Source organism: Crinia signifera, chromosome 5 (genome assembly GCF_055691185.1).
Source record: "Crinia signifera chromosome 5, ASM5569118v1, whole genome shotgun sequence".
Classification (NCBI taxonomy): domain Eukaryota; kingdom Metazoa; phylum Chordata; class Amphibia; order Anura; family Myobatrachidae; genus Crinia; species Crinia signifera.
The window spans coordinates 302050742-302077904 of NC_139221.1; the positions used below are offsets into that span (position 1 = coordinate 302050742).

General features: G+C 47.4%; 1 protein-coding gene across 3 annotated transcripts in view; it reads right to left on the minus strand.

The window, feature by feature from the left end:
- Positions 1-7633: 7633 nt before the first annotated feature.
- OLAH (oleoyl-ACP hydrolase) overlaps positions 7634-27163 on the minus strand; it is a 33434-nt gene continuing 13904 nt past the window's right edge. For all 3 annotated transcript variants that reach the window (XM_083189406.1, XM_083189404.1, XM_083189405.1), the window contains exons 3-7: positions 26788-26926; positions 18652-18751; positions 18296-18465; positions 10008-10090; positions 7634-8719 (exon numbers count right to left, since the gene is read on the minus strand). In XM_083189406.1, the coding sequence (XP_083045532.1) occupies positions 8577-8719; positions 10008-10090; positions 18296-18465; positions 18652-18751; positions 26788-26926 (635 nt within the window). In that variant the 3' untranslated portion in view covers positions 7634-8576. The remainder of the gene's footprint in view (positions 8720-10007; positions 10091-18295; positions 18466-18651; positions 18752-26787; positions 26927-27163) is intronic.

Below are 27163 nucleotides of genomic sequence, written 5' to 3' on the forward strand. Positions count from 1 at the left end.
CCGTGGTTGATGTGTTTTCTCCTAACGGCAATGCAAATGTCCTCATTTCATAGGAGGCATTTGCACAGTCACTCTGAATGGACGCTTGTTAATGAATTCTTTATTTCAGATGGCAGTATATTATCTAGGCCTGCGGTTCTCAACCGTAATGGCTCATGTTCTGAGTGTCTGTGAGCAGGTTGGATGATTGCAGAAACGGGAACATAGATTAACTCTGGTGTGCACGATTACAGAAATCCTGAAGACCTGGCCTGTTAGTACGTGAAGACTGGAACACCTGATCTATAATGAGCACTGTCTAATAAAGGTAACATATATTTTTTGTTTAATACCATAGGTCAGGCATGTCCATTGTTGGCCCTACAGATGTTGTGAAACTACACATCCCAGCATGCTTTGCCACAGTTTTGCTATTAGAAAATGCTAAAACTATTGCAAAGCATGCTGGGGTGTGTAGTTTCACAACATCTGGAGGGCCAACGTTGGACATGCCTGCCATAGGTATTAAAACTGGGGCCCTCCAGATGTTGTGGAACTACATGTCCCAGCATGCCCTGGCAGTTTTGGCATGCTCTTATAGGAAACAATGTGGCAATGCATGCTGGGACATGTAGTTTCACAACATCTGGAGGGCCACAGTTTGAAGACCCATTGGTTTAATACAATTGATCAAAATAGGTGATGGGTAGAGGATCATCTGTCTATAGTTCCAAAAAGAATCCGGAGGTGCGGGAATCTGAGTGCCTGTATTTTCAAAGCCGCAATTGCTTACAAAAAGGCAAAACCAAGAGCCTAATGCAGACTTGGTTCAGGACCAATTTGTTCTCAATGTGCAAAGCAGGAAGAGATGTACGAGAACCTGAAAATGGCTGACTTTGCCAGAAGGTTGACACAAACTTTTTGGTGTCTGTCAACATGGACACTGTATAAGTGTACAGTGTCCCCTCGCATAGCATGGTGCCATGCGCGCTCAGCATACTATGATATTCTTGCTCTATGCCCACTTGCATAGTGAAGTATGAACCAAGTTGGAACATCAAAAAATGTGAAAAACTCACGTCACCCTTCTGTCAATGCTGACTGCATATGCATACCCCCTGGATTGGTAAACCATGACAAAATAAAATGATTTATGAACAAACAGAAATGAATCCTGTACATTACCACATAACTTACACTAAGGATTACATATAAACAAAATTATTTAACCCTAATTTTGTTTTCCTGATTTTTCTCAATGAGAAACTTGTGGCCTAGGTCAGGCGTGTCCAAGCAAAGACCCTCCAGCTGTTATGAAACTACATGTCCCATCATGCCTTTCCACAGTTTTGCTATTAAGGAATGCCAAAACTATGGTAAAGCATGCTGGGATGTGTAGTTTCACAACAGCTGGAGGGCCACACAGTTTGGACAGGCCTGGCCTCGGGGTACTGTGAAAAAAGGATACTTTGGGGGGGACAGTGATTCAAAAAAGTTGGAACCATGGTCCTAAGTATTAGCCAAGATGCAGTAAATGTCACTGTCTAGTTCTATACACAACACATGTGACTTAGGTCAGCTTATGCGTAGATCTCTTAATAAGGAATATAACAGAATTACTAGTAAACTCAAATGATGGCAGCTTTGGAAATGTTATTCCCAGTCCAGACAGTAAATACTTATAGTGGGCTAAGCTCCCTATTGGATGGTGGGTATTGGCTCTGACAGAAAGTTCTGATAGTATATGATCTGGGATCCCAGTGTCCCTTCTGCTGGGTTGGGATCTTATTCAGAGCCAGGTCTCTAGGTCCTTGCACAAAGGTGCAGGCCGCAACCTCACTGGCTATTGTATAGTTTGTGTGAAAACTGGAGGTTTTGATCAGCCCCAAAAACTAGGATGACATATTTTTAACTGCATCTTGTACAGCTAGTAGCCGATTATTTTAATTTAACAGAGTGAAAACTTCCCAGAAGGCTGTTTCATTTTCATTATGGAATAATTGTGTTACCGCCATTATACTTGAAATTTGGACATTCTATAACAGTAATACAAATCTTGTAGCATACTTCCTCCCCTGCTCTATACAGTGACAGTAGGTAACTATACCCAGAATCCTCTCCTGTCACAAACACCAGGGCCACGGTTTAAGTGGAAATACGCATCTGCCTGCCATGTTAGTCTGCTTCCCCCTGGGTGACGTGCATGTCAAACACACCCTAGGTTTCTGCCTTGTTATATAAGCTAGGCATATACAGTCTGATCTATACAATGAACTATTAATACAGCAAAGCAATTAATTGCACAAGTATTATGCAGTGTGTTCATAGTAATAGTCCAGTGGTCATTTTAAAGGTACTTTAACCTCCAGGGGGCAGCGCACTCACAGAAACAAACCATATATGCTCTGCAAGTTCTGCAACCCTAATGTAATTGTATTTTTTTATTTTTTTTTTGCCTGCTCCCATGCGCAGTCATTTCTTGATCGCATCGGTTCTTGGTCTGCTGTATGTAACACAAAAGCTGAGAGTATATAGAATTAGGAGGATGTCGGGAAATTGGAGGACTCTGCTAGCATTCACGGTTCATGGTTTCTAGGTCGGTCCCCGACCTTTGTTGATGCACAGTTCACCTGTCGGTGACCTGTTAGGGGCTCTGAGGACCGAGTTTGCATCCAGCCAATCAGCTCCTTACTGACTTTTTTCAAACACAGCCTGTAACATGGCAGTTAGAATGTGATTGGCTGGACGGTTATCTCTCTTTATCACCCTTGCATTTATCTCTTGTTCAGGATTAATACATCTGCCCCATTGAATTTTAGGTGGGCCCCTCTGCTACTAGCAGTGTATCCTAAATCTATCCAATCAGTGTATTAAAACCATTGCAACCAGATAGAATAAGGTGTCTGCATCAATTTGTGTTTCTAAAGGAAACCTCCACCTGCAAAATTTTTTACTGTCAGCAGCTCTCTGTAGACCGAGCCCTTGGATACGACAGTAGCTGAGAGAAGTCTGTGCCCTGTATACAATAGCCTCTGAGGATTACCAGCATAAAACGTGGCTGTAGAGAACTAATGGGGAAGATTTTGCTGAGCGATGTCAGTGCTGAGCGATGTTAGTTCGCTCAGTACACAGCGCTGCACAGCAATGGCGGACAGTTGCTCAGGTGAGAACACTGGCTCTGACCGGCGATCTGACTAGACCCCACCGGGTAATAGCGAAATGCGGGTCCTACACATGGAGCGATGCAGGGGCATTTTCTAAGCGATCTAGTCAAATTATGTCCGATCAAGAAAATGCCCTGAAATTGCCCCATAACACAGGAACTAATTCATCAGCCTTGGTCAGGAACATGAGGGGGATCACAAGCGTAGAATCTGAAACCCAAGCACCTGCTGTTCTGCTTTTGTTAAGGCTATTATTACTATTTATACACACTCAACTGAAAAGAACTAAAAAAAAAAAGCAGACACCGGTTACACAGTGGTATTACAGGGAGGTGCATTACACACAGGTTATACAATGCCATTCAGGAGAGATTAGCACAAATGCATTCTATGCAATCAACATGTCATCAGGTAAGGGTTGGGCTGTGTGGGACGGGTGGGTTGGGGGTATTATTCACCCACTGGAACTGCTCATCAATCACACCAAGAAGTCCTCACATAACCACCAGACCCAGAAGGCACTGCTGGAGAGGCCCGTCAAGTAATTTATCAAATGGAAAAAATGTAACACTCTAATCATGTTGAAATGTAATCAGTTGCAATGCCAGACATATTTACTTAATGCAACACAAACTAATGTGAGGATTTATTTTAGATTGTTTCAGAGGTCACACCAGATTGTCAGCTGTTCTGTAACTCCTCCCCCCCCCTTGCTGCTTAATGACATGGCTTATACCCCTTTCACACCAGAAAATGCAGGGACTTACCCAGGAATACGGTCCCCGCTTCATGCAGGGACATTCCCGGGAGGGTTGTGGCATCCGGCACCTCCGTGTACCAAGAGCAGCGGCGGGCGGGGCAGCTCCATGTCCCCAGAGCGACGGACAGGCTAGCAGGGTTGAATTCCCGGGACCAATGGTCCAGGATTTTGGCCAGGGAACCTTTCACACCAGCGCAAGAACCCCTAGCACAGTGATGGCTAACCTTGACACTCCAGCTGTTGTTGAACTACACATCTCAACATGCCCTGCTACAGTTTTAGCATGGCCAAATAGTACAACTGTGGCAGGGCATGCTGGGATGTGTAGTTCAACAACAGCTGGAGAGTCACTGCCCTAGCACATCCCCTTAATAACTGAAAACTTCCAAAGCCTAATTAGTGTAACTTAATTAGTCCAATGTCATGGCATACTAAAATCAACCTTTTCCTTAGATTACACACCCTGAATTTAAGCAAACCCTTTATTTCAGCCAAACGTAATTTGCTTTTTATATTACTTTATAACTGCCAAAAATTACCTCAAAAAACATTTTTTTACTACTTTTTGGGGATTTCATTTCTTTCTGATATTTAGTAAAGCACACATTAGTCATTTGATACCTTTTAGAAGCATCAAGTATTTTCCTTTTGCTCACTAACATCCTCCTATATGATTTTGCTAAATATGTTACTTTTCTATGGTCCAGGAAAGTCTCCCCACTTTTTTTTTTTTTAAATACTTTTCCCACACAACACATTTTCTAAAAATTCCACACAATAAGGAATTCTCGTAGTCACGCATTCGAGCAAATGTCTGCAAATTTCATGACACAACTTTCACCTAATTGGATTGACCCCATAGCACAGGCATGTCCAAACTGCAACCCTCCAGCTGGTGTGAAACTACACATCCCAGCATGCCTTGCCATAGTTTTAGCATTCCCTAATAGCAAAACTGTGGCAAGGCATGATGGGGCATGTAGTTTCATCACAGATGAAGGGCCATAGTTTGGACATGCCTGCCATAGCATATCTCCCAACATTATATATGTCCCAAAACACAGGACTGTTGCGAGCGTGAGCCATAGATCCTGTTTGCCATCACTGTGGGCGCTGCCCAGCCCTCTGGGAGCTGCTGGTCATGCCCCAAGTCCCTCTTGAACATTAGTAAACTCTGTGGACCTCTATTAACTGCTGCTCTGATAGGGTCCAGGATCCTGCTCCCCTCTCCCCCATTGCAGAGAGCCAGGCAGTGGAGAGTAAGATGACAGGATGCTACCGCAGCACAACCTCTCGCCCCAGCTCAGCACATGCTGCTCAGTGCTGTTGCTAAGCTGGGGAGAGAGACAGCTGCTGCGGAAGCCTGTCATCTTACTCCCTCTTGTTTATTTTACTGGGGCCCAGCTGACCTGTCAGCACCCCTGCTCCCAACTGCTCCAGCCCATCCACCACAGTATACTGTAGTCTGTAGGTGAGACACCTGGTCCCAAGTGCAGCCCTCCAATGGCCGGCGCTCACAGGCAAATGCCTAAAGCTACCTAGTGGTGGCGCCAGACCTGGGTATTCCCGTAGCCTGAAGGTCATTCTGTACAATACATTTAACAATTTTGCGCATGAAACAAAGAGATATATTGGATATTTAAATTTAATTCCCTCTATCCGAAAGGATTAAATGACTCATTGGAGCTAAATATCGTTTTATGAAAAATATCATCCACCCCTCTAAAAATATTGGTCCACTGTCTTCATCTGTATGGCTCCCCCTCCTCTCCATTGTACCCACCCCTTTCCCTCCCCTCCCCTCCCCCCAGTATATATCTATATATATATTTAAATTTATTTCTATTATTTTTATTTTTATTTATTTTATGTATAAATAACATTATGCAACTAAATATGATTAAAAGTATTAAAAATATACTGAAGCCAATAAACAAACAAAGAATGTATAAATTATATACTTCATACGAATATGCAGTTTATTATGTTTTTTTCTTGCCCTTTTCTTAATGTCTAAATGAAATGAGAACAAATAATAAAATTTATCCTCTCCCCTCTCTCTGTTTATAATGTGTATATAATATTGTCTATAGTAACTGTGAAACAAAAAGAATAATCTGACCAAATACTTTTTCCTTAATTATGTTTAACAGACTGATTATTGATTTGTAGTATAACTGTCCATAATAACTCTGCCCTGAATAATGGGTCGATATATAAAGTTATTTGCGCTCCAAATATCAGGATGTTGATATCCCGTTTGCGTGCCACACGCAGGAAATAACGTGGTTAACTACGTTCTATCTGCGTTCCAAATATCAGGATGTGATCATCCCACCTGCGTGTCACACGCAGGAAATGATGGAGATAACTCCCTAACCATGAAGCGATACTTCCGGTACCCTCTGCCGGAGCTTCTCTGTTGGGACACAACACGAGCCGGATGTGACGTGCGCGCCGCTAAGCCCTGAGCGCGACGTCACCTCCGGCTTCAGGCTTCTGCATCCATGACAACAAGGATGCTAAACGTAATAACACTTCCGGAAAAAGGTAAACAATATCCCCGCAACACACACTCTGTGTGCGATCGGGATTAACAACTACAAGCGGTATTATTGCCCTTAACTATTCTCTAAAACGAGCATTTTATATGTGACCCAGCACATTGGGAATATACAACTATTGATATTATAAATCCTGACCCGGAAGTAATTTAAATTAGCCCATAGCAGGGCATTGACCCGGAAGTATTATGATTGTCAATATATCCTATTTCTGTTTTTTTTACCTTTGTAAAAACTCGAATTGTGTCATAATTATATATCTTATATAAGTGAGCAATTTTACTGTCTCCGAGTAGGTTTATTTTATGTTTTTTATATTTTGTATAATATTGAACCAATTTGGTATGCAAATGAATCCAAGGGAAGCCAGGTATAAAAATGGCACCCACAGACCACAATGGACACCTTGACAAAGCAGTCAGCAGGCACTGCGAAACGCGTTGGTGACCACCCCATTTGGACCCCAATCACCTGAGGACTTCAACCCTTTGCTTCTAAAGGACTGTCCCACCTGCCAAATTACCTGATCGGACGTTTACCACCTTGAAAGTCTCAAGCCACATCGAAATCCGTTGGACACCTGACCACTCGTAGTAGTGGGACTCCTGATAGGCTAATTCCATCGATGCCATCAGTTGTAGTCCGTGATAACATCTTCAGGATACCACCAAGTGGCAAATAAGGTCTTTTCAGATTTCCCCCAGGATCAGAGCAGGTTAAAACTTCATTTCCATACCGGTGATTATAACTATTGGGTCCACCAATATATCTTTATTCATATTTGCACATGCCAATGGTTCATTTTTTAATGTATAATTCATGTTTTTATTGTGTATAATACATTTTTCATTGTAATTTACAGCGCTGCTTTATTTCCTATTGTTTTTTTCTTGCGCATGAAACAAAGTCTGTGCACACTGAGCCATCAGAGAGCAGAGGTGTCACCATATTATGTCATATGCTTGGATATGGGTGTCTCATATACCAGTGATTGAGAACCTGGGAACTCCAGCTGTTGTTAAACTACATGTCCCATCCCTGTAGTAGGGCATGCTGGGATGTGTAGTTCAACAACAGCTGGAGTGCCAAGGTTCACCATGACTGCTACAGTATATAGCTAATGCTCCCTAACACGCCACACTCCCCTGTATGTTCCAGTCCACACACCGAGGCATTTACTCATTTATTGGGTACATTTACAAATAATTTACAGAATGCACAAATCGTGTTAATAGATTTTCATCATTATCGTTCTAGAATTAAAAATTTGGAAAATCGATCTGTTGTTAAAACCGGGACAGCTGATGGCACTGGGCCACGAAGGGTTAATAACGCCGCAGGATAGGATCTTGCTACAGAAAGATTTACACAAAGCTGTAGATAACGTTTCATGGAGGTAAATGGAGAGTTAGGCAGCTTGGAACGCGGTATTAACGATGCTACAGTAGATACATCCTATATAATAAAAGGCTAATGCTGCTCCTTATCTCTATGGGGGGGGGATTCAAGTGTGTTGTCAGTGGCCACTAGATGGCGCCCAATGGATCAATTCAAGTGTTACACCATTCTGTACCGCTGTATTTAGGGCTGAATTAGCCCCATTCACACAGCCGCCAGCGCTTACATCACTGTTGTGTTGTTCCATCATTTGGACGGGCTGGGGAGGCACGGAAAGAGACGTGTGGCCCGATTCGGACTTGAAAGCAGTGACAACGTTGGGCGCAGCGGAGTCATGGTTTTAGTCTACACAACTGCGTCCTGGTTTTAAATGTGCGATTGCGGTACAAATTTGACGCGCGGTAGCAGAAGTACATAGGAAATGTACTGACCAATCGGCCTTTGATCATCTGAGGATGCTTTTAGTGGGTGTAAAAAGGCCTAATTACTATGTATAAATGTATTCAAGGAAAAGAGAGAAAAGTCAAAAATTTCAAAACAGAAAGGGGTCTTTACGGTACGTGTAGTAAAAACGGTGGAACTGTATCTCACTTACAGCAAATGGCAAAATCAATAGACCCGTGTCTCTTATTCCTTATCCTTACTATGGAACCATGTCCTGTGACAGCTGGGACATACAGGAGCTCTGGATGCTGCCCTAGGAGAGGTGCTTTAAAAATAAGCAATCTCTATGGCCTCCAGATATCTGCAGACGTAGGCCACAAGCGACTTCTCATTCTTGGGATCCTTCAGGTAGAAGTGTCCCCCTGGGAGCATGTGAATACTGAAGTCTCCATTCGTAACGTCCTTCCAGGCTGTCGACAAAAGCACAATAGAAACCGCTTTAATAATGTATATAAAAGACTAACTACTCCTCACCTGACCACTAGAGGCCAGTTGACGGACCAAATTACCCGTTTGTGTGTTAAAATATGTCATAACAGAAAGTGAAAGCTATTTTCGCAGGGACACTGATCTATTTCAAACTTATTGGATATGGAGAGAGGGAGCTGTGAAGACAGAGATGGGAGGTAGGAGCAGATAGGGACTGTGGGTGGCGTGGGGAGTTTGTGGGCTAAAAACTGTCACAGCTTAAAGTGAAAGTACACTGCAGAAGCCGTCATTTTTTATTGGGTTTTTCACTAGTGTTTAATAATAAAAACAGAGCCAATAAGGATTATAATAGTTGTGTGTTTAAAGCAAGGCGTTGGAGACTTTGCAAAACTAGATGCTTAAAAGTGGGAAGCTGAAATTGGAATCTAGCTAAACAATATGTAGAAGTTTGGGTCACATGGGTCAGTGACAAAAAACTCAAAATCCTGCCGCCCCTATATATAAAATAATCTGTAAGGAAAAGGAAGCTAAAGAAAAGATAATTTCAGTAAGACCCCGGTCATGTTTCCTAATAAAAGCTGAATCCTTTCTGGTACCGGTTCCACCAAATGAAGAATCGGTATACAAAACCAGTGCTGTTATTTAATAGTTGTTACAAGCTAATCATTCAGTGTTATCTGTAATAAACAGAAAACCATCAGATAAACCAGGCACAGAACGTGAATTTACGCGTTTCATGGGAGCACCGCCCACTTCCTCAGACAGCATATGCTGTTGTTGCTAGTAACACATTTCATTGGTATAATGGAGTCTGCTCTTTCTGAACATACTGTAGTGTCAGCTGTATGACAGATTCAATGGAGGAAACTTTCAGTTGAATGAGTTACTAACCAGTGCTCCGGTGACACATGTAGCAAGATTATGCTTTATGTAGTATCTCTTGCCCCAAATGTGTGCCTGACAATCAGTGGAGAGTGATAAACAGCCAGCCAGCTACTTAATGTCATGCTACAGGCTGGATTTGAAAAATGACAGGTAGAAGCTAATTGGCTGGTTGTTTATCACTCTCCATTTTATCACTTGTTGAAGCTTGATACATCTGGCCCTGTATGTGGTTATATTCGGACTGTACTTACTAATGTGCTGACCGCATCCAAAGTGGCCCACATATGTCTCCAAAATTGTACGCTGACCCCAGGGTGTCCACATTAATCTCTACTACTCAAACCTTTCCTACAGCTTCACAACTTAAGATCAGCAATTTCTTACCAGCTAAGTCATGGGGAACATCTTCTGTACCATCGAAACAGGTAATTCCACAGGACAGGATAGGCGGGTCCGGCTTCTGGTACCTGTGGAGTACACAGATCGTTCTCATATGCTAATTTAACTGAATCATGGGATCTTTACTCATTGGGATGTGGTAATGGAAGGGTCCCAAATAGCATTAAATCTATTTGAGCCCTAATTACTCTTATTGGAACACACCACTGAAGTGCGGAACCTGACACTTATTGGAACACACCACTGAAGTGCGGAACCTGACACTTATTACACTATCCTTTTCCTTAAAGCAAGATTTAGGGGTTAGTTCAGCAGTCCCTATCTCCCCACAGCCACCGCAGCACAGAGTAAAGGCCCCCTTACACCAACTCGATTTGGGCCAATTTTAGAAAAGAAATAGGCCCGATTCGGGTCAGTGTGATGTTCTCTCAGGTACCATGCACACCGGACCTGAGTCAGAGGTCAGACCGGCATGCTGGTCCGACCGCCGACCTCCCTCCCAGCGGAGGACGGGCAGAGATCAGGGGTCGCATGAGATCCATCACAAGTGAAATGAATGCATGCCACCCTGCCGCCAGCTAACAGGTGATCGGCTGGGCATACACTGTTGCGAGAAATTGCAGTAGTGTATGCCCAGCTTAAGTCTCAGCTTAGGTGGCGCTGCACATATGGGGGGGGCAGTGGCGTAACTATAGCACCCCAGCCCCCGCGGTCGCGCGCGGGGGGGCGCGCTGTGCATGTGGGGGCGCCGGGGGGCTGCGGTGCTATAGTAATGCCCCCGCCCCACATCCCCCGTAGGCTTACCTGTCTGCGCGTCTCGGCTCCCCTCCTGGCTTCAAACAATTCTATGGAGACGGACCACGATAAAATGGCCGCCCCATAAAGCAGACAGTTCTCTGAAACTGTCTGCGGTATGGGGGCGGCCATTTTATCGTGGTCCGTCTGCATAGAATTAATTGAAGCCAGGAGGGGAGCCGGGACGCGCAGACAGGTAAGCCTGCGGCGATGGGGGGGGCACAGGCGGCCGGGGGTGGTGGGAGGCGCCCCCCCATTAACGGCGGGGGGGGGGGCGCCCCAAACCAAGCTACGCCACTGGGGGGGGGGGATCATTCAAAGGTTGAATACAATTTCCCCTTTGCACGGCTGCAATCGCATTTGCAGCTGTGCACAAGGGTGGGATGTCCCTTTGGCAGGGAGGTAGCTAACGATCGTTGTCCACAAGCCTTATGGACATGTATGTTATACCACCTGAACATAGCCAACACCAGCATCTGATTGCTCCCCTCATTATTACTTTGCCATTGATCTATGGAACCTATAACGGTCTACTGCTATAAAAACTGTTGGTACTTGTGTAGTTTCACGGCGCCACTTCCCTGCAGATTACATCGCATGCAAATTGCATGCATGCGATTTGCATACAATTCCATTTAGCACAACCCCACTATCCACGTTAGCCGGAAGCGTGGCGAGCGCATGCGGTAAGTGTCCTCCCGACCTGTTCATACCCCCACTGTCCACGTCGGCACGGAGTTTATTTTATAAAGTGTGGCGAGGGGACGCAGAAAACGAGCCCGAAGCGTGGCGAGCGGACATGGATTACTTGACTTGTATTCCGCGTCTGCTCGCCATGCTTCGGGCTCGTTTTAAGTGGCCCCTCGCAGGGATCGCTGTGCTCGCCGTGCTTCGGGCTCGGTGGCTCACTGCGCTCGCCACACTTTTTAAAATCAACTCCATGCCGACATGGATAGTGGGGGTATGAACAGGTCGGGAGTACGCGTACTGTGTCCCCTCGCGGCGCACACTGCGTTTGCCACGCTTCGGGCTGACGTGGATAGTGGGGGTGTGCTAAATCGCATCGCGGATCGAATCGTATGCAAATCGTATGCAAATATTGCATGCGATTTGCATCCAATTTACATACGATCTGCAGGGAAGTGACGCCGTGAAACTACACAAGTACCCAACTTGTTATACTTATATTGACTACTTATGTTGTCATGTTGGTGTTTTTTTCTCTAAGTATTCAAGTAAAAGTGTTATAGGTACAGTATAGGCCTTATACCCAGTATTCCAATGCGGGCACTGTACTAGCATAAGGTGTTATACATTGGGATCAACGAAGCATAAGATATTATAAAAGGGGTCAATGAAGCAACCTCCACTGATGTCCAAATGAGACAAAAAATGTAACTTCTCGCTGATATAGCTCATAGAATTATTTGGGCATTTACATTTTTTTATATTTTTAACCAAACAAAAACAAATCAAACACCAGTGGGTATAAGGCCTTAAACCAGTCTTGTTGTAGTTATATTTTGTTTTGTTTTTGTATCTGAATTTATTGATACACTAGTTAAAATTAAAAGTTTGCATCACACTTGTAATGTGAATTAAGAAGAACTGAGGTCATGGCTTCAAATCCCATCACACCAACTCTCCTTGAGTATATTCTTTCCATGCTTGTATTGGTTTCCTTGGGGTGCTGCTATTTCCTCCCAAAAAACAAAAATATTCTGGTATTTAAATCGGCTCATGACAAAAAAAGGGGATTTTTGTAAGAACTTACCGTTCGAACCCCTTTTTTTGAGTCCAGTCCGGTGACACAGCTTACGATGGGATGTAGGAGGGTCCGCCAGGAGCCAGGCACCTATGCTTCTAATTCTTTGGGAGCAGGCTCCTCCCTATTGCATCCCATAATGCTTCAGTTAAACTTCAACCGCACACTAGGATACATAACTCAGTACAATGCCTGAACATCATATATGCAACTTATAACACATAACATGGCAACCATGAACTTACTGAGCGTTAAGGAGGGATCGCTGTGTCACCGGACTGGACTCAGAGAAAAGGGTTTGAACGGTAAGTTCTTACAAAAATCCCCTTTTCTCTTTCGTCCAGTCCGGTGACACAGCTTACGATGGGACGTTCACGAGCCGGTCCTTTGGGAGGGTACGCTCAGACTGCCAGTTCTCATCACTGCCCGTCCAAATGAAGCGTCCTCCGATGCGAACTTATGAAACCTGTAAAATTTTGTAAAGGTGTGAACAGAGGACCAGGTGGCTGCCCTGCACAGCTGCTCCGCTGTGGCCCCATGCCTCACTGCCCACGAAGAAGCAACTGACCTTGTAGTATGGGCGTTTATGCGAGATGGCACAGGTCTACCTGCCTTACAGTAGGCAAACGCAATAGTTGATCTCAACCAGCGGGCTATAGTCTGCTTTGAAGCAGGCCACCCAATCTTATGTACATCGTACAAAACCAACAGCAAATCTGATTTTCGAACATCCTTTACTCTACTGATATAGATTCGCAATGCGCGAACCACATCCAACATTTTCAAACTTTCCCTATTCCTCGTTCCCTCAGGCGGGGAAAAAACTGGGAGCACAATGTCCTGATTCAAATGAAAGGAGGAAACCACTTTAGGTAAGAATTTTGGTACTGTCCTAAGTACAGCCCTGTCATCATGAAAAATCAGAAATGGTGACTTGCAAGACAAGGCACCCAATTCTGACACACGTCTAGCCGAAGCAATGGCCAATAAAAAAAGTAAGCTTCCAGGTAAGGTACTTGAGATCAGCCGATCTCAGTGGCTCGAAAGGAGGTTTCTGCAGCATGGACAAAACAAGAGATAAGTCCCATGGTGCAACTGGCTGCCTGTAAGGAGGCTTAATCCTGGCCACACCCTGTAAAAAGGTTTGTACCTCCGGCAACAGAGCCACTCTCTTTTGAAAGAAAATGGAAAGCGCTGAAATTTGCACTTTCAGAGACTGCAAACTTAACCCTGACGACAGTCCATCCTGTAAGAACTCCAGTAGCCTAGCTACCTTAAACCTGGAGGTATGAACTCTCTGCCTTTCACACCACCTGATGTAGATCCTCCACACCCTGTGGTAATTGGCCGCAGACACCGGTTTTCTGGCCCTTAGCATGGTCTGTATGACCTCTTCTGAAAACCCCTTTTTTCTCAATAAGGAGGATTCATATGCCACGCCGTCAAATTTAGATGAGCTAGGTCCTGGTGCAGAAACGGCCCTTGGCTTAACAAGTCCGGCTGAAGAGGAAGTCGCCACGATTCCGTCGATAATCTCAGTATGTCTGAGTACCATGACCTCCGGGGCCAATCTGGTGCAACCAGAATGGCCGGTACTCTCTGGTTCTTTATCCTCTTCAACACCCTCGAGATCATTGGGAACGGGGGGAAGATTGAAAGACCAAGGAATTGTCATGGCATCCACTGCCCAAGAAAACGGATCCATGGACCGAGAGCAAAATCTCGGTACTTGACAATTGGTCCTGGACGCCATAAGATCTATGTCTGTCAGTCCCCATCTGTCTACCATCTTCTGAAACACCTCCCGATGGAGTGACCACTCCCCCTCCAGCAGGTCCACCCTGCTGAGATAGTCCGCCTCCACATTCCGGATCCCCGTAATGAAAACGGCTGACAGTGCTGGAACCTGAACCTCTGCCCAGGTGAAGATCTTCACAATCTCTGCCATCGCCATCTTGCTCCGAGTACCGCCCTGGTGATTTAAGTATGCCACTGTAGTGGCATTGTCGGATTGTACTCGTACTGGCAAACCCTTCAGAAATTCCTCTGCTTGGCACAAGGCATTCCATACTGCTCTCCAGTATATTTATGGGAAGACTGGATTCCTCCACTGACCAAAGGCCCTGCAATCTCAGGTGAAGCACCACAGCCCCCCAGCCCCTGAGACTGGCATCCGTCGTGATGACCAACCAGTCCCATGAGCAAAGGGACCGCCCCATCTGCAGAGTCTCTATATCCGTCCACCATTCCAGGGATATTCTTGCTTCCTGAGACAAGACCAGCCGCTCCTGTTTCATTGTCTTGGCATTGCCGGACCAGCATGCTAGTATGTTCCATTAGAAGGACCTTGAATGGAATCTGGCAAACTGCAGCGTCTCGAAGGTCGCTACCATTTTGCCCAGCAGCCTTACTTCCTGCCACACCGTCGGTGCAGGGGCCCGGAGAATTGTCAGCACCATCTGCCGAATCTCCACAGCTTTGGGGTGAGGTAAGAACACCCTGTGAAGGTGTGTGTCCAAAATAACCCAGAGGAACTGCAGACTCTGAGTAGGTGTTAGATGTGACTTGGGAAGGTTTAGCACCCAACCCTGTTCCTGCAAGAACTGCGTCGCAACACTCAGGTGTTCCTGAAGTTTTCCCGCCGACTCCGCCTTGAATAAAAGGTCGTCCAAATAAGGAATAATTACTATTCCTCTTAGACGGAGAGCTGCAGCCATGACCGCCATCACCTTCGTGAAAACTCTCGGAGCCGTTGCCAAACCAAACGGCAGTGCCTGAAACTGCCAATGGTCTTCTCCAATTGCAAACCTTAGGAAAGCTTGGTGATCCTTGAAAATGGGCACATGGAGATATGCATCCTGAATATCGACCGATGCCAGAAACTCCCCTGGTTCTATGCTCAGGAGCACAGAGCGCAGGGACTCCATTCGAAAGTGATCTACCCACAAGTGAAGATTTAAAGATTTTAAATTTAGTATGGGCCTGAAAGACCCGTCTGGCTTGGGGACAAGGAACAAGATTGAATAAAACCCTTGTTTTCTCTCCTCCTGGGGAACCAGAATCACCACTCCCTTTTCTTTGAGAGACACAGCTGCTCCCAACAGAGCGGACCTCAGTGACGCTGTCCGTGGCAAGGGTGTAGGAAGAAATCTCTTGGGTGGCATGCCCCTGAGATTTATCCGGTAACCTTCGGAAATGATGGAAAGGACCCAAGGATCCACTATGGACCCACTCTGAGCCCAGAACGGGGAGTCCCCGCCCCGTCATGCAGAGGACTTGTCATCCCCCTTGGCTGCATGCTTTTTTGTAAAGGCACCAAAACGGCCTTAGAAAGCCTTTCCTCTGCCGGCCTGAAATCTGCCACAGCCAGACTGTCCTCTGTTGGATGCCCCGCCCCGAAATGGCGGCCGAAAGGACGGCTTGAAAACTCCAAACTTGGAGCCTGAGCTCTTGGAAGTAGTGGGAAGAAAAGTACTCTTGCCCCCAGTAGCCTGCTTGATAATGGCTTCCAGCTCCGAGCCAAACAATAACTCCCCCTTAAAAGGCAAGTTTTCAAGGGACTTCTTAGACTCACTATCAGCTTCCCAAGCCTTGAGCCAAAGAGCCCTTCTAGCAGACACTGAGGTTACAGACACTCTGGACGCCATCTTAGCTCCTTCCTCACCAGCCTCACAAACATACTCTGCGGCCGACCTCAATTTCTCTGCCAGAATAAAAGCCTCTGAATTTTGGTGGAGCAGCCCAGTCAGCTCCTCTGCCCACTTAATCATGGCTTTTGTGACCCAAGCAGACGCAATAATGGGTCTCAAGGTATACCCCACACCTTCAAACAGCCTTCGACTTTTTTGTCCACGGGTCCTTAAAGGCAGCACCCCCCTGGACCGGCAAGGCAGTGGCTTTAGACAGTCTAGCAACTGATGCATCCACTAATGGGGCTTTTTCCCATAATTTGGTATGCTCCTCTGGCATAGGGTACATATTTGCATACCGTTTTGCCATCAACAATCTCTTATCAGGAGTCTTTCCTGCCTCATTTAAAAGAGATGACATTCCCTCATCAGAGGGAAAACACACAGGGTCCCTGCGACTCTTTTTAAACACACACGAGACAGGAATCTTTTCCTCCTCTGCAAGATTCAAAGTCTGCTTAACAGCCACAATCAAATCCTCAATGCCTGAAGTCAAAGCCTCAGCTTCATCACTCATGTCCCAACTCCAGTTCTCATCACACCCACCATCATCATCCAAATCCTGAAAAATTGGTGGTGTAGACACAGGGTGCCTAAGCACACTCTCATCAGAGGACCTTGTAAACTGCTCCATCAGGGCAGTCATTTTATGAACTCCCTGGGCAGTATCCTGCATAGCCTGCAGCAAAATGGGGTCCCCCTGAGCCGGGGCAAGTGACCCCCCAGACACCTGAGACTATGTAAAATGGCCAGGAGACCCTATCAAAGAATCCTTCTGCCTATTCAAAGCCTCAGTAAGAGCATTCATAGACCTGCCCAGAGCCAAAGCCCAAGCAGGTTCAGCTATCTCCGTTCTGGGGGCGTGTGACCCACAGGGAACAGCCTCACAGGACGGGCATAAATCCCCCTGATCCTCATGTTCACATGTAAATTTAGCATCACACTTTTTACAGAAATAAACATGTCTAGCGCTCCCTCCTCCACAGCAGCAGAAGTAAAACCCTCAGCCATGTATTTAACACAATGCAAATGAACAGGCACCGCACAGAGCAATGTATCAGTGTACTTATCTGAGCTGGTAATCCTGTCAGCGAGAAAAGCGCTTCTGTGAAGAGACTGGAGTCTGTGTAAAATCACCCTGTCCGCTCCGCAGCACGGTGAAAATGGCGCCAAACACAGAGCAGGAAGAGACCAAGTCTCTGCTTCAGCAGGGAGACCAGCCCATCTGGTGCTTTCTCCCCCTTCAGCCGCGCCCGCAGATGTCTCTCTCACCTCCTTGTACCTCCCTCAGTGGGACCACAATGGAGTTGTCCAGCAGCGCCGGACTCCTGTAAGGGACTTCACTTCCCTGGCAGGATTTCCATCCCTAAACCCTTCAAGATGGAGGGCGCCATCACGGGGGGTCCGTCCCCCAAGATCCCCTTCTGCAAGGAGCCGGTTAGGACACCACCGGGGCCCAGGAAAGTCTCTATCCTAAAGAGACTAAGCGCTGTGCAGAGGGAATAAAAAGGTGTCCCTCTGCACACAGAGAGCTGACAGGACGCGCTTCTGTCAGCCTCTGCTGCGCTCTCAGTGTGTGTACACTTCTGTGAGAAGCGACACGCTGGCAAACCTAACTATTCTGAAAAAAATCCAAAGAAAAAACGCAGCGCAGCTGCACAGCATAGCACCCACTCCTGTGGGCACCTAAAACTAACTGAAGCATTATGGGATGCAGTAGGGAGGAGCCTGCTCCCAAAGAATTAGAAGCATAGGTGCCTGGCTCCTGGCGGGCCCTCCTACATCCCATCGTAAGCTGTGTCACCGGACTGGACAAAAGAGAAAACAAAAACAACCCAAGTATGTAAGTGTGTGCGTGTTGTGTGCATGGGCCAAGTGGTTCTGATCTGCCTTCAAATTCTAGGTTTCTAAGCTACACATTTTGTCAAGGTGAAATTTGGTCTTTTCTAGGACCAAAAATGAGATTGCTTTAATGTTTTCAGGTGTGCCGATTAAGAGGAATACCAAACCATAATCTAACTCACATAAAGTTCTCAACGACTCGCAGGTCCGCCTTCAGCGGCGGGAGGAACAGCTGCATGGCGTCCTTGTTCTGCAGGATTTCAGCCGGAGTTCCACCCGTTAAAGACATCCACTTCAGGAAATCTTCATCGCTCAATTCTGATCTTTTTTGAAGAGAGTAACGGGATTTGGACTACAAGGAAGAACAAATAACGAAAATTACTCCACAGTAATATTAAGCGTAGAGTTCTGTATTTAATTACCGAAAAGCTATCTAGTTTATACAGCCTTCCCTAGATGACTCCTATTGGCTGCGATGATGGTTATAACAGTTCTGGCAACAAATAGGAAGACTTTTAGATCTGTACATGTAACGCACATGTGGTGCAGACGCTCCGGACACAAAGAGGTGCGCAGGTTCCAGGCCATACTTTTCTTTCAATCGAACTGCAGTAGCAAAACTGGTGAGAGATCCGAAACTATGGGGAAGAGGAAATAAATGTTCACATGCACATATTTTATTTATTTACAGTTTCTTATATACCAGGGTTCTACCAACAATGTTTTACTCTGTGATTTCTACGAAATCCTCGCAGAGCCACAAACAAAGCACAAGGCAATACAATGGGGCTATGTTCTTGCACTGTCATGTGCAGCCAGCAGAGACTTGCCCAATATTTGTTTGGCCTATAGTATCAGTTTGTTTACCTATTACCAACAAAATACAAAAGGTCGGGCAGAGGGCGATAAATGTTTTTAAAAACCCCTATATTGCACTAACCCTTTTGTCCTCTAGGTTCTAGGTCCAAACACTGAAACCTCTCACTTTCCAATAGAGCGGTATTCAACGATGCCCCCGAAGGCGAGCTATATGGCGAGCAGTGATGATAACCCGCTGTCAGAGTATTCAGTGCCCTCCCCTTCACTTGCCATTTCCACCTTGCTGGTTCCTTTCAGCGAGGTGGAAACGGTGAGTGTGGCCATCGAAACGGTGGCTCTCGCTTCAAAATGTAGCGGACTCACTGCATTTGCAGCGAACATCGCTGTTTAAGGGGATTCTCGCTGTTCTCTGATGGTGAGGATTCCAGCCAAACATTCCTTGCCGAAAATAAGCCATACTCGCCGTACAAACCCCCTCGATGACGGCATTGAATGCACCTCTTAGAGAGCAAGGGGCACATTTACTAAAGTTCGATTTTGGGTGAGTGTTGATTCTAGTTAAAAACACAAACACAAAAAAGTCCGCTCTTCATCGATGATGTAAGGCCAGAACTCCCACTCAATTGTCAGTAAATGTGTTTTTAAGCCCTGAAAGCCCAACATCGATTTATTTTTTATTTTTATCGACCTTAAGTAAATATACCCCCAAGTCTCTTTTTTTAAGCATCAACAAAACGTAGAACCACTGATGACTAAACTATTCCTATCCTCAGAGATAATCCATATGTCACGGCCTGGACTGTCTGTGTTCCCGGCACTGACCTGGGTGCGCCAGTGGAGGGCGCAGGGAACTGGAAGCGAGGAGGCTTGAGATAGCTGGAGCTCATGCACGGAGACAGGAGAGAGCTGAACTGCCGGGGACACAGAGGATTGGCTGAGACCTAAGGTAGAGGCGCGGGGTCTAAGCCGACAGTGGTATTCACCAGAGACCCCCGCAAGGGGATATGGACTTAGCTGCAACTGCCGACCAGGTCGCGGCCCTCTGCCCAGGTTCCCCTGTGACTTTGGCAGAGTTTGGATAACAAGAGTCTTTAATGGGGTACAAAAACCATCGATGGTGATCGATGGCACTGAATGCTATACAGCAACACGGAGGGTTCTTGAGAGTAGTGGGATGCGGCCTGGAAGCCGGGGATGACGTGAAGGTAATACAGGGGGACACTGGAGACAATGAGAAATACCGGAGCGGCTAGGGAGCCGATACTTGAGATCACTGGGGATCGCTGGAGCGGCTAAGGAGCCGGTACTTGAGATCACTGGGGATCGCTGGAGCGGCTAAGGAGCCGGTACTTGAGATCACTGGGGATCGCTGGAGCGGCTAAGGAGCCGGTACTTGAGATCACTGGGGATCGCTGGAGCGGCTAAGGAGCCGGTACTTGAGATCACTGGGGATCGCTGGAATCACTGGGGCGGCTAGGGAGCCGATACTGGGAATCACTGGAGCGGCCTGAGAGCCGAGAGGAGACGGGCACGGAACCCACGGATAACCGGACACTGAGCAAGTAACCTGGGCTGCACGAGAAGACAGGATCACACGGCAGATGGAAACACGTGGAGACTTCTGGCAGGAGTAGAATGACCAGGACGCTGAGAGTAACACAGGTGACAGCGGACTCAGGAAAACCGGACCTCTGGAGCACGTGGGGAGTCTTGACAGGAGCTTAACGCTGGAGAACTCACAGGTAAACTGACGAGTTGTTCAAGACAAGGAGGAGACTGTGAGCTGGGTATTTATCCCTCCAGGTGATTAGGGAATCAGACGCAGGTGATGGAATTAGCCGCAGCAGCAGCACACAGACCAGGAAGTAAGATGGAGTTTACCTGGATCATGTGACCCGCAACTTGATCAGGGAATACACCTGGAGCTTACAGTGACGTAGGGGTGACTTGGAAGCAAAAGACATCACGCCAGGGATTGCCGACTGTGCCGGCAGCTGACCTACGGAGGACACTACCCCAGCGTGCCGGTAAGGGGCGCATGCGAGCAGTGCGGGAACCGGGGTTCATGACAGTACCCCCCCCTTTAAGGGTGGGCACCGAACACCCTTTGGGCTTACTTGGATTGTCTTTATGAAAAGCTGCAATCAAACGGGGAGCATGCACATCTGCAGCATTGATCCAGCTTCTTTCTTCCGGGCCATAGCCCTTCCAATCGATGAGGTATTGGATATTTCCATATCTTTTGCGAGAATCCACCACCTTATCGACCTCGAATTCAACCCCTCGATGGGTATAGACTCTGGGGAGCTCAGGAGTAGTACTTTGGAACCGGTTGAGAACAAGAGGTCGCAGTAAGGATATGTGGAAGGAATTTGGGATCTTCAGGTATGGTGGTAGCTTCAGCTTATAAGCTACAGGATTGATCCTTTGGATCACAGGGAATGGCCCAATGAATCGGGGGGCGAACTTCATGGACGGGACTCGGAGGCGGAGATTTCGAGTGAAAAGCCATACTTTGTCGCCAGGCTTTAACTGAGGAACTGCTCTTCTTTTACGGTCAGCAAAGAACTTGTATCTCTTTGAGGCTTTCTTGAGAGAAACATGTACATTTTTCCAAACTTGCGAAAAATGTTTGAGGGTGGAAGATGCGGCAGGCACTTCCAAAACTGGTAAGGGCTCAAAGATCGGTGGTCGAGGGTGATGACCGTAGACTACGTAGAAAGGAGAGTAGCCAGTAGCTGTGTGGTATCTGAAGTTGTGGGCAAATTCAGCCCAAGGCAGCCAGTTGACCCAGTTGTCTTGTGATGAGGACACATACAGGCGCAGAAATGCTTCTAGGTCTTGGTTAACTCTCTCTGTTTGCCCATTAGACTGCGGATGGTACGCTGTGGAAAAGTTCAATTTCACTTTCAGGGCAGAACAGAGAGCTCTCCAAAAGCGGGCTACAAATTGCACTCCACGATCGGAGACAATATCTGTGGGAAGTCCATGAGTTCGAAAGATGTGTTGGATGAAGATCTGGGCGAGCTTGGGAGCAGAGGGCAGGCCAGTCAATGGAATGAAATGGGCCATTTTGGAGAACCGGTCTACCACCACCCAGATGGTATTACATTCTTGAGACTTTGGGAGTTCAGAAATAAAGTCCATGGAAATGTGCGTCCAGGGACGCGTGGGAATGGGCAATGGAAGGAGAGTACCTGCAGGGGACTGACGATGGACTTTATGTTGGGCACAGATAGGACATGAGGCCACGAAATCCTGGACATCCTTTTTCATGTGAGGCCACCAATATGACCGGCGAAGAATTTCCAGGGTTTTGTGAACACCTGGGTGACCGGAGAAGGGCGAGGCGTGAGCCCAAGACAAGATTTTGGGCTGGAGCTCAGGTAAAACTAGCATCTTTCCTCGAGGTGGCACAGGTGACACATGGGTGGCCGCAAAAGCCGTAGGACTGATGATGGGACGTTGTTCTTGTAGCACTGTGTCATCTTCCATAGAGCGGGACAGTGCATCGGCTTTTACATTCTGGGACCCAGGACGATAGAAAATTTTAAAACTAAATCGTGAGAAGAATAAGGACCAGCGAGCTTGGCGGGAATTAAGACACTGGGCGGTCTGGACGTACAGTAAGTTCTTGTGATCTGTAAAGATGGACACGGGAAACTTGGCCCCTTCTAACAGATATCGCCATTCTTCCAGTGCAAGTTTAATTGCCAACAACTCCTGATCGCCAATGGAATAGTTTTTCTCGGCAGGGAGGAATTTCCGGGAGAAAAACCCACAGGGGTGCTGTTTGCCATCGTCTGTGACTTGAGAGAGCACAGCCCCAACACCCACATTAGAGGCGTCGACTTCCAAGAGGAAAGGTTTGTCTGTATCTGGCTGCCGGAGAATGGGGGCAGAAATAAAGGCTTGTTTTAGCAGGTGGAATGCGGACAAGGCTTCTTCGGACCAGACAGCTGGATTGGCACCTTTTTGGGTGAGGGCTGTGATGGGGGCAATGAGGGTGGAGAATCCTTTGACAAATTTTCTGTAGTAGTTGGCAAAGCCAATAAAACGCTGGACTGCTTTGAGAGTGGTTGGTTGGGACCAACTATCGATGGCTTCAAGTTTTGCGGGATCCATTCGCAACTCTGAGCCGGATACGATATACCCTAGGAAGGGTATCTGGGGAACTTCGAATGTGCACTTGGAGAGTTTACCGTACAATTTATTAGCACGTAAACGGGACAGCACTTCTTTGACTTGAGACCGATGAGACTGGAGATCTGAAGAAAAAATCAAAATATCATCGAGATATACAAGATATTTGTATAGGACATCTCTAAAAATTTCATTGACGAATTCTTGAAAGACGGCAGGTGCATTACTGAGACCGAAGGGCATCACTAGATACTCGTAATGCCCATCTCTAGTGTTGAAGGCAGTCTTCCATTCGTCGCCTTGGCGAATTCTGATTAGGTTATACGCCCCTCGGAGGTCAAGTTTGGTAAAAAATTTTGCCCCTTTGATACGATCAAATAGTTCAGTGATCAAGGGAAGAGGATAACTGTTCTTGATGGTTATCTCATTGAGGCCTCTATAATCTATGCATGGGCGTAACCCTCCATCTTTTTTTTCACGAAAAAGAATCCTGCACCAGCAGGGGAGGTAGAGGGTCGGATGAACCCTTTCTGGAGATTTTCTTGAATGTATTCAGACATCGCTTTGGTCTCAGGGATTGACAGGGGGTAGGTACGCCCCTTAGGAGGGGACTTCCCAGGGAGGAGATCGATGGGACAATCCCATCGGCGGTGTGGAGGCAGAACATCAGCGGCTTGTTCACTGAAGACATCACTGAAGGAATGATATGCTGATGGAAGAACTGGAAGGCTTTTGACTGTGGAAGATCGGACTGGAGTTACTTCAGTCAAGCAATGTTTCTGGCAATAAATCGCTCCATTCCACAATTTGGAGAGATCTCCAATCGATACGGGGGTTGTGGAGTTGTAGCCATGGTAATCCTAGCACAAGATCATAAGAAGATTTAGGAATGACCAGGAAGTCCATACATTCTTGATGAAGTACCCCTACGTGGAATGAGACAGGGACTGTCCGATACACAATGTCACTTCCGCGGATCCTGCTTCCATCCACCGCTGTGAGGTAGTGAGGCTGGGGAAGAGGCAGGATTGGGATTTTGCACTTCTTTACCAGCTCGGCTGAGATAAAGTTCCCTGCAGCCCCGGAGTCTGCCAGGGCTGAGACTTTCAGGGTACCCACAGGGGACACAAGGGCAACAGGTAGAATTAAGTCATTGGTGGGAGGAGCTTTACTGAGACAACCTAACCTGACTCCCCCACTGCAGGTTAGGACTTGGCGTTTCCCGGACGCTCGGGACAGGACCCAATGAAGTGACCGGGGGCGGCACAGTAGATACATAATTTTTCTCTTTGTCTCCTGGACCGTTCATCTGTAGATAACCTAGATCTACCTATTTGCATAGGTTCTTCTGTGGAGGTTGTCGCAGGACGGTGCTGAGACGGAGGCGGGACTCGGGGAACTACTTTCTTTAATTTTTCTAAACCTCGCTCTCTTAGGCGCAGGTCTATTTTGACACACAAGGAGATTAAATCTTCCAGCTGCTCGGGGAGATCTCGGGTGGCAAGTTCGTCTTTGATGCGCTCTGAGACGCCCAACCAGAAGGCGGCTGTTAGCGCCTCATTGTTCCATTTGAGCTCAGGGGCAAGGGTCTGAAACTGAACCACGAATTGACCCATGGAACGAGAGCCCTGTTTGATACGGAGAATTTCTGTAGAGGCTGACACAGGCCTTCCTGGCTCATCGAATATCCGTCGGAAGGTAGAGACGAATCTCTCATAATCGGTGAGAATTGGATCAGATCTTTCCCAGAGGGGTGATATCCAATCTAGGGCAGAACCTGACAGCAAGGAGACAATATATGCTATCTTGGTTCTGGCAGTCGGAAAGTTCTGTGGTAAAAGTTCAAAGTGAATGTCACATTGGTTTAGAAAGCCTCTACAGGCCTTGGGATTGCCATCATATTTATTAGGAGTAGGCAGCTGAAGACGAGGGAAATATGATGAAGCATGAGTGGCAGGCTGATTAGATACTGGTGGCGGAGGTGGCCGGAGGGATTGCTGGAGAGAATCCAGACGAGTGGACACATCCTGGAGGTATGTAATCACCTGCTGCTGCGTCGCTTCTTGCGTCTCTATACGCGAGGTGACATCTTGAAGCGCCGCTGGCCCCACACTATGGTCGCGTGCCGAGTCCATCGGTCTTGAACAATCTGTCACGGCCTGGACTGTCTGTGTTCCCGGCACTGACCTGGGTGCGCCAGTGGAGGGCGCAGGGAACTGGAAGCGAGGAGGCTTGAGATAGCTGGAGCTCATGCACGGAGACAGGAGAAAGCTGAACTGCCGGGGACACAGAGGATTGGCTGAGACCTAAGGTAGAGGCGCGGGGTATAAGCCGACAGTGGTATTCACCAGAGACCCCCGCAAGGGGATATGGACTTAGCTGCAACTGCCGACCAGGTCGCGGCCCTCTGCCCAGGTTCCCCTGTGACTTTGGCAGAGTTTGGATAACAAGAGTCTTTAATGGGGTACAAAAACCATCGATGGTGATCGATGGCACTGAATGCTATACAGCAACACGGAGGGTTCTTGAGAGTAGTGGGATGCGGCCTGGAAGCCGGGGATGACGTGAAGGTAATACAGGGGGACACTGGAGACAATGAGAAATACCGGAGCGGCTAGGGAGCCGATACTTGAGATCACTGGGGATCGCTGGAGCGGCTAAGGAGCCGGTACTTGAGATCACTGGGGATCGCTGGAGCGGCTAAGGAGCCGGTACTTGAGATCACTGGGGATCGCTGGAGCGGCTAAGGAGCCGGTACTTGAGATCACTGGGGATCGCTGGAGCGGCTAAGGAGCCGGTACTTGAGATCACTGGGGATCGCTGGAATCACTGGGGCGGCTAGGGAGCCGATACTGGGAATCACTGGAGCGGCCTGAGAGCCGTGAGGAGACGGGCACGGAACCCACGGATAACCGGACACTGAGCAAGTAACCTGGGCTGCACGAGAAGACAGGATCACACGGCAGATGGAAACACGTGGAGACTTCTGGCAGGAGTAGAATGACCAGGACGCTGAGAGTAACACAGGTGACAGCGGACTCAGGAAAACCGGACCTCTGGAGCACGTGGGGAGTCTTGACAGGAGCTTAACGCTGGAGAACTCACAGGTAAACTGACGAGTTGTTCAAGACAAGGAGGAGACTGTGAGCTGGGTATTTATCCCTCCAGGTGATTAGGGAATCAGACGCAGGTGATGGAATTAGCCGCAGCAGCAGCACACAGACCAGGAAGTAAGATGGAGTTTACCTGGATCATGTGACCCGCAACTTGATCAGGGAATACACCTGGAGCTTACAGTGACGTAGGGGTGACTTGGAAGCAAAAGACATCACGCCAGGGATTGCCGACTGTGCCGGCAGCTGACCTACGGAGGACACTACCCCAGCGTGCCGGTAAGGGGCGCATGCGAGCAGTGCGGGAACCGGGGTTCATGACACCATACAGTGGTGTTTCTATAATGGGTGCAGTGTGCGCGGTGCACACGGGCCCCCTGAGTCCCAGGGGGCCCACACCGCACCCATTTTTTCAATATTTACCATCCAGAGTCCAACGGCGGTGGCAGCAGCTGAGATACTGGAAAAATGGTGCGGTGCCCGTTTCCCCGTGGAACTGCGCAAGTGCAGTGGAGTCTGAGCGCTCTAGAGCAGTAAGTTACCGCTCTATTACCAAGCTTCATCAGTCCTTCTTCATGAGGAATATACAAGAGGTGTACCTGTGGCCAAAAAATGCAAAAGGTTTTCCCTGTATCTGTGGCAGCAATACGCGGGTGATTTCATCCACTATCTGCTCCATGCTCTGAGCAAACGCCTCTGAGGAGCGAGATTCTCTTCCTGCGAGTCTGACCGAGTAAACTGCAAAACATAATGCAAAGGATTCAATGAATAGTTTTCTGAATAACATTCCATTTAGCGTTCTGACTTTATTGATACGACTTTTGCATCACTATGTTGGGTCGGACCCGGGTCCGGCATTTTTACGTTAAATCTGGGTTGCCCATTATACACAGGGCAACCTGGGTTTAACCCACCTTATAACCCAGGTCGAATTGCCGGGTTGGTCGACCCAGGTAATAAGGTTTTGGTGGTTTC